The 7,787-nt window shown below is 46.8% G+C and overlaps 1 protein-coding gene across 2 annotated transcripts; it reads left to right on the top strand.

Annotated features, from left to right (window-relative positions):
* Window positions 1-841: 841 nt before the first annotated feature.
* Window positions 842-5,628, top strand: LOC118290699 (photoreceptor outer segment membrane glycoprotein 2-like). 2 transcript variants are annotated; one of them, XM_035618513.2, is made up of 4 exons: window positions 842-1,513; window positions 1,880-2,953; window positions 3,955-4,201; window positions 4,452-5,628. In XM_035618513.2, the coding sequence occupies exons 2-4, from the start codon at window positions 2,373-2,375 to the stop codon at window positions 4,731-4,733; spliced, it is 1,110 nt and encodes a 369-aa protein (XP_035474406.1). In that variant the 5' UTR covers window positions 842-1,513; window positions 1,880-2,372; the 3' UTR covers window positions 4,734-5,628. The 2 variants fall into 2 exon arrangements, with proteins under 2 accessions (XP_035474406.1, XP_035474408.1); XM_035618515.2 differs by lacking the exon at window positions 842-1,513 and having other exon boundaries at window positions 1,806-2,953.
* The last annotated feature ends 2,159 nt before the right edge of the window (window positions 5,629-7,787 follow it).

The following is a 7,787-nucleotide window of genomic DNA, read 5'->3' as shown; positions in this document are numbered from 1 at the left end:
ACTTCCGGTCCGGGAGAGTTTCACAATAAAATACTCCAGCGGCTCGTCGGCTCGTCTGTCGAACTCAGTTATTTATATTCAGAACACAGTGTCCGAAGTTCACCGACAGTTTTCTGCCCATTAAAAAACAAACCTTTGATAACGGTTAACAATCACTTCTCTGGCAGCTGACCTCACCTCAGTTTGCATAGTAACAGACTTTATTACTCTATAAATACAATGGATTTATTTGTATCATAACTGAGTGAAAAGTTTGTGTAATGACTAATAGAGTTGAATTACTTTGAAGGATGACATCCCTGTTCCGGAAGACGACTGTTGCTCTATGACAACTTGACTCACCTGTCGGTCTCTCCCTGAGGAACACGGTGGCCCCGCCTTCCTGGACCGGAAACGCTCCGGGTATATGACGTTATGTCGTGATTGGCAGGAGCCGGAACAGACAGGCCCCGCCTCTGTCCCTTCATGTGACGTCAACGCGTGTTCGTTAACTTTTAACAGTTGTTATTTGAGTGACGTTGTTTTATTGTGGAAGGTCACTTCCTGTCTCCGGTGAGTCTGTGAAGCTGAATCTAAAAACATACTGATGATATTTATGATTTGATGAGGAATTAAAACTACGTTTTATTAGAACAATGCTCCACACATGATCAATATGTGAGTGATGACATCACACAATAACAGTCTGACGTCACTTCGGCTTCTCTTCATCAGTTTGATCATCTGATCACTTCCTGTTTATGTACAGACTGTAAATAAAACATTATTTCTACTGATCTGATCAGATTCTTCCCTCGTCACTTTGTACATTGCTGTTGCTGTGACCGAACTGACCACTGTGTCACTGTTTCTTCTCATGAAGAACTTTATTCATGTTGTTTGTAATGAACAAACTCGTAGACAGGAAGTGAAAGTGATTCAGTTGATCAGGACCGAGACAGAACCACATCACATCCTGGTCCAGGTTCAGGACCCTTTGTCGTCCAGACCACATTTCACCTACACTCTGCCATTTGCCCCAGAAGCTTCCAGGTCTCCACGGAACCATCAGGTCACTACGGAGACCATCAGGGGGAAATCGAACCTTCTGAGCTGGACAATCATTTTTCTTCTGAACTCTTCACCAGGCGACCTCATGAAACTGTCGGCACTGGGACATGGAGTTCTGCTGCTGCTGGTCGCTCACCGCTCTCTGCTCCTGAAGTCTGAGCTGCCCACATGTTCCTCTGTCCACTGACATGCAGGATGTCCTGAGTGGACTCCGTCCAGCGTCTCCTTGCCGATGGTCCAGCTGGTGAATGGGGGGGGGGGATTTCTCAGCTCATTACAAGCCTGATTAGCTGTAAGGAGATTAGAGGTGCAGGACACCAAGTTACAGGCACCTGAAAAATCTTCTCTGCCCCAATATTTGCTTCACGGCTCAAACTGTGGTCGAGGACTCCGGCCGGAGGACGACGGAGGTCGGAGGGGAAACGGACGAGCCACAGGAGTTGTACATCTTTAAGTGGAGAAGGTAAAATCCTGCCTGTTGATTTGTGTTCAGCTTAGTGAAGAGGGCGTGAAGAGGACGTGAGCCGGCTCCGTTCAGACTCAACCAAACTTTCTGTTTTCACACAATAAGTTCACCATTATTTGATGTTCAGTTATTTTACAGAATTTATGTATTCATGAATCTGAAAAATGTCTCTTGATCGGTGACTCATTCAACGTGGTACACTCAGACACAGTTTGATCAGAATAAACAAACTGAGCATGCTCTGACACATGTTGTCATAACGACTGATTGTGAGTAGACTGGTGTTGATGTGGATCCTGATTCTGATGATGATTCAGTTGATCAGCAGCAGTTTCTGAAGCTTTGACCTTCTTCCCTCTGCAGCGGTGACATGTTGGCGCCGTGGTGGAGTCGTGGACAGTCAAGTACCTAAAATACCTCATTAAGCTCCTTACGACGCTGTGCACAGCCGTCAGCGCTCTTCACCGATGCCCACACTGAACCTCCTCCCAGACCCTGTGCACTGGATGAGAGAACTACACCTTGACAGGACCATAACGGACCATGAGGCCACAGTCCTGGGCAGCAAAGTGAAACGTTCCCGTCTGTCCAGCAGAACCAAACATTTCAACTCCACTCGTCTTCTGATGCTTCACACGTTCACGTTGATTGGTGGAACGAGGCGCCATGTGAACGTTTGAGCTGAGGAGCTCAACAAGCAGCTCGGAGGAATTCAGAGGATAACGAAAATAGAAATAGGTTCATTTCACATCTTAGGTTTGTGATGCAGCAGCTCGTGGCTGTAAGTCGAGCAGCACCTTGAGGCAGCATGACTCTGAGCACTTGGACGTGATACACATAAAACCAGAGGACCAACATGGTGGTCGGGAAGGTGACCTTCACCAAGCTGGAGAGAGAGAAGCTAGCTGAGGTCCTCTGGCTGCTCAACTGGATCTCTGTCATGACGGGGGCCACACTCTTCGGCCTGGGCCTGTTCCTCAAAATTGAGATTCTGAAATGGCAGGAAGTGATGTCAGACCAGGGGATCCTCTATGTGCCACACATGCTGATCACCACAGGTCTGGCGGCCTGCTGTATCAACTTCCTGGGTGGGAAGATTTGCCTGGACTGTGCTGACACCAACAAGTTCCTCCGCTGGAAGCTGGTGATGATGCCATACGTCATCTGCACCTTCTTCTTTACCTCCTGTGTCCTGGTGGGGGCGCTAATGTGCTATAGCATCCGTGGTCAGTTGGAGGAGTCTCTGTTCCTGGGCCTGAGGAGCGCCATGCGGTTCTACAAGGACACGGACACGCCAGGCCGCTGCTACCTGAAGAGAACTCTGGACCTGCTTCAGATCCAGTTCCACTGCTGCGGGAATGCTGGGTACCGGGACTGGTTCCATGTCCAGTGGATCAGCAACCGGTACCTGGACATGACCAGCAGCGCTGTGGTGGAGTAAGTAGATCCAGATCTGTCGTGATGATTCCAGTGAATGAGTCCTCTGTTGGGTATATTCCGTGAGGTTCTAGTGGATCCTGGTTTGGACTAGAAGAGAACTCTAGACAACTACTTTGAAATCTATTGGATTCTATTACATCAGAAAGAGTTTCAATTGAATTCAAGTATATTTCTAAGGTTTAGATTCTACTTGTGTCACATGAGTCAAAGATCAGACTAGATTCACGTCCCAGCTGTCGGTGGTTCATAGTTCATCAACACTGAATGTCAGTACTGTCAGCTGATTGGCTGTTTGTGATCCAGTGGTCAAACTAAATCAAATAAAGCAACAATATTTTACTTTTTGTTCAAACTGAGGCCTTTGAAGATGCTAATGGTGCTAATGTACCTCAATAGTCTGTAAAATGGAGCTCCTGAATCTAATGTTGGACTCCGACAGAACATGTAACCTAGTGAGTCCAGTTAAATTCTGTGTATTCTGTGTATGTCTGTAGTGGACAGCACTGGACCTGTGTGGATTCTGGTGGATTCTGTTGGAGCCGCATCACTTGTGGGATCAAATATCTACTTTACTACTAGTTTATTAGGAAATTCATGGGATCATAAGATGTGAACCACACAGGTGTTTGTACTGTGGACGTGTAGTTGATCTGATGTTGGCTGATCCTGATTGGTGGATTCTCTCTGGTTTGAGTCAGTGTTGTTGGATTTGAGTAAGAGTTCGAGGAAAACTTCAGATCACTGACTTCATTAACAACATTTCTCTGACAGTAAACAGAATCTTCTCAGATTGAGGAAACTGGTCCTCTGCAATCCAGCCTGTAAAGTTTTGACCAGAGGTCATGGGTTCACCTTAGCTTCGAGACTTAATCTGTCTGTGGATTTAGAGATGATCTGTTTGTGCTTTTAAAGACATTTCAGGTGAAGGTCTGACAGTTTGACTGGAGCTGTGGTCGTAGTGACTGTTCCTAACTGCCTTCCTTCTGCTCCTCCTACAGCCGTCTGAGGAGTAACGTGGAGGGGAAGTACCTGGCGGACGGCGTTCCCTTCAGCTGCTGCAGCACCTTCTCCCCTCGGCCCTGCATCCAGCAGCAGGTCAGCAACAGGTCGGCCCACTTCAACTTCGACCGACAGAGCCAGCAGCTGAACCTGTGGAGGAGAGGCTGTCGACAGGCGCTGCTTGAACACTACACTGGCATCATGCAGTCCATCGGCCTCACCGTGCTCCTCATCTGGCTGTTTGAGGTACTGCGGCTCGGCTCGTGACTCACATACTGAAAACACATTTAGGGTTCCCTCCGGGTTCTCCGGGTTCCTCCCGCAGTCCAAACAGACAGGAGTTAGACAGTAGGTGTGAATGTGATGGTTGCTTGTCCCTGTACGTTGGCTCCAGACCCCCGGTATGGATGATGGATGGATGCCCCCCTCCCCCCTCCTGCGACCTCTCAGTGTTTCAGTCTACACTAAAGATGCTGAACTGTTCTTCTCCCAACAGCTGCTGGTTCTGACAGGAGTCCGTTACCTGCAGACGGCCATGGAGAACGTTCTCCGGCTGGGCGACCCGGACTCCGAGTCGGATGGTTGGATTCTGGAGAACAGCCTTGCAGAAACAGCTCGGTCCAACTTCAACATCATCAAGAACCTGGGGAAGTGTTACCAGACGGACAACGACCCGAACATCAACGTCCCGACCCCCGCTGTTGAGCAGGAGGTGCCGTCCCAGCTCAGGCCTGAGGGGTCATTGACCTCAGGAACACCTCAAGTTCAAAACCTTTGAGGCCACACCCACAATTCTTCAGGACTCGTTTCTGATTTCTGCCTCCACAAGAACAAAGCAAGGTTTATGTCCTCACCGCTGACTGACGACAACAGTCACAACTTTTGAACCAACTGATATTAAATCAAATATTGAACTCATATGGTCATATCACAGACTGAATGTCATAATGTTAATTTGGGTTATTACTTGAAAAGGATCTGATGTTCAGTTTCCTGCAGCAACTCTTTAAGGCCCCTTCCTCCCAATGAAGCCCATTCGGCTCTGATTGGCCGGCTGGCTCCACTCTGTTGTGTTTTCTCCTGTTACCTCAGACTTTGGGCTTTTGAACTTTGCTGAACTTTTATATCCGCAACAAACCTATAACACACTTTAAAGCTACAGGTGCTATACTGAGAAATCAATATCATATATGTGATTGGTAATCAATAGCAATCATTCGACAGTGACGAATGGTGAATCTTTACTTCCACTGGTTCTGTACGTTTCTGGTGAAAAGAGGAAACAACCTGATTGATGAATGGAACGGACCTAATGGGCTGTGATTGGTTCGTCACACCGCTGCATCACAGTGACACGCTCGTACGTTGGCCTTAACAGGACATGTGACTGCAACATCCTGTAGCTGCACACTGATCAATAACACACCTGATGGTGGCGCTAGGTGAAAATCACCTGAGTGTTTGAAGCTGATTGGTCACAGATGTTGAAACACTTCAGCCATGAACTCGAGGCCTTCGTCCATTTTCTGTTTCCTCCGTTTCTTTTTCCTCTTCTGTTAGCGTAGCTCCGTCATGTTTGATGTGGACAGATTTTCTGTTTGTGATTCGTCACAAAATAAACATGTTTAAACAATGTCAGTGTGTGTGTGTGTGTGTGTGTGTGTGAGTGTGTGTGTATGTGTGTGTGTGTGTGTGTGTGTGTGTGTGTGTGTGAGAGAGAGAGTGTGTGTGTGTGTGTGAGAGAGTGTGTGTGTGTGTGTCCCCTCCTGCTGGCCGCCTGCTGAACTGCAGCTCCAACAGCAGCCAATCAGAGACCTTCTTCTCAGACTTGTACAGGGAGACGGTTGCCATGGTGACAGACACTTGGTCCTCAGTGCCCCAGATAGCTCTGCTCCCTCCCTCCCTCTTATTCCTTTGTTTCCTCCTTCCGTCTTTCCTTCATCCTATTCCTGAACTCTCTCCTTACTTATCTCTTTAATCTTTCCTTTCCTTGATTCCTTACTTACTCAACCCTTCCCTGTCAGTCACAATACAGGCTAGAGGGGGCGGGGTCTGATGTGAATCGTTGGTTGCCATAGTAATGGGGATTAAACAAGTCTCATGTCCCACAATGCACCTGGAGTCTGTGATTGGCTGTTACAAAACAGAGGAAGAGAGGAAGAGATTGCCTCAGCCAATCACAGACTGCAATGTCATGCAAGAGGAAATGATGTCACGCAATCTTTTATTTATAAATATGACTGACATTGCTCAAGATATGACTGCGTGGGCGGAGCCTGATGTCCAGTGTCAATCAAACCAGCAACACTTGAATTAATGAGCTCACACCTCCCTCCTCCCCCCACCTCCTCCTGAGGCTTAGCTCCACACACACACACACTCACACACACACACACCACAAAGACTCACACACACACACACACACACACACACACTCCCTCACACACACACACACACACACACACACGCTCACACACACACGCTCACACACACACACACACACACACACACAAACACACACACACAATGTCAGACCTTCACTCCGCCATGCTACTCCCTCACTGAGAGGGGGCGGAGCCACCGCTCATCTACATCCTGTCTGTTTTCTGTTCTGGTTCCTCATTGGTGGAACGAGCTCCACATCGACATCAGGACAGATTCACTTCAATGTTTCTGTTCAGACAGAAATTTACTGCCTGAATGTATCATTTAAATATATATAAATGTATATACAGTATATCTCCTTATGTCCTCCTCTTATCTCCTTCTCTCCTTGTTGTGTCTCTCTCTGTCTTCCTGAAGAACGCTGTGGTCATGGCTTCTGGCAACTGGTTGCCTGGTAACGGTTGCTGGGAGATCTCAGGTTCAGATGAACTGAACTCTGCAACTGTTTTGTTCAAACACACAAAACTTTATTTAACATGCAGTTCACGACTCAGAGTTTCCACTAGGACACAACCAGTTTGTTCCTATCATACCAGGGACGTCAACATGTAACTGTAACTGACTGTAACAGATTGTAACTGACTGTAACTGTAACTGACTGTACCAGACTTTAACAGACTGTAACACACTGTAACTGTAACTGACTGTAACTAACTGTTTGTAACTGACCGTCACAAACTGTTTGTAACAGACTGTAACTGACTGTAACATACTGTAACTGACTGCAACTGTAACTGATTGTTACTGACTCTAACTGTAACTGACTGTAACAGACTTTAACATACTGTAACTGTAACTGACTGTAACTAACTGATTGTAACTAACTGCAACCGACTGTAACAAACTGATTGAAACAGACTGTAACTGTAACTGACTGTAACAGACTGTAACTGTAACATACTGTAACTGACTGTAACTGATGGTAACTGAATGTAACTGTAACTGACTGTAACTGACTGTAACCGACGGTAACTGTAACTGACTGTAACAAACTGATTGTAACTGATTGTAACTGACTGTAACAGACTGTAACCGTAACAGAATGTAACTGTAACTAACTGTATCTAACTGATTGTAACTGACTGAAACCGATGGTAACTGTATCAGACTGTGACTGTAACTGTAACAGACTGTAACAGACTGTAACTGTAACGATTGTAACTGATTGTAACTGTAACTGCGACTGATTGTAACTGTAACTGGGTGTAACTGTAAGTGTGACTGTGACTGTTTCATCCCTTCATCATCACCTTCACCTTCGTCTTCTGCAGCAGGACCTGGACCTGTCAGCAGAGAGGGCGGATGAGAGGACGAGAGAGATCACGTGACTCTCAGCTGCTCTCTGACCAATCGAATGAATGGACTGAAAATAGGAGCCAATGAGGAG

Source organism: Scophthalmus maximus, chromosome 18 (genome assembly GCF_022379125.1).
Source record: "Scophthalmus maximus strain ysfricsl-2021 chromosome 18, ASM2237912v1, whole genome shotgun sequence".
Lineage (NCBI taxonomy): Eukaryota > Metazoa > Chordata > Actinopteri > Pleuronectiformes > Scophthalmidae > Scophthalmus > Scophthalmus maximus.
The sequence above is the reverse complement of the archived record's forward strand: the minus strand, read 5'-3'. Positions and strand labels throughout refer to the sequence as shown.

Coding starts and splice junctions, on each gene's coding strand:
- LOC118290699 (XM_035618513.2), top strand. CDS start 2,373: ATGGTGGTCGGGAAGGTGACCTTCACCAAGCTGGAGAGAGAGAAGCTA. Junction 2,954..3,954: donor ACCAGCAGCGCTGTGGTGGA/GTAAGTAGATCC, acceptor CTCCTCCTACAG/CCGTCTGAGGAGTAACGTGG. Junction 4,202..4,451: donor TCCTCATCTGGCTGTTTGAG/GTACTGCGGCTC, acceptor TTCTCCCAACAG/CTGCTGGTTCTGACAGGAGT.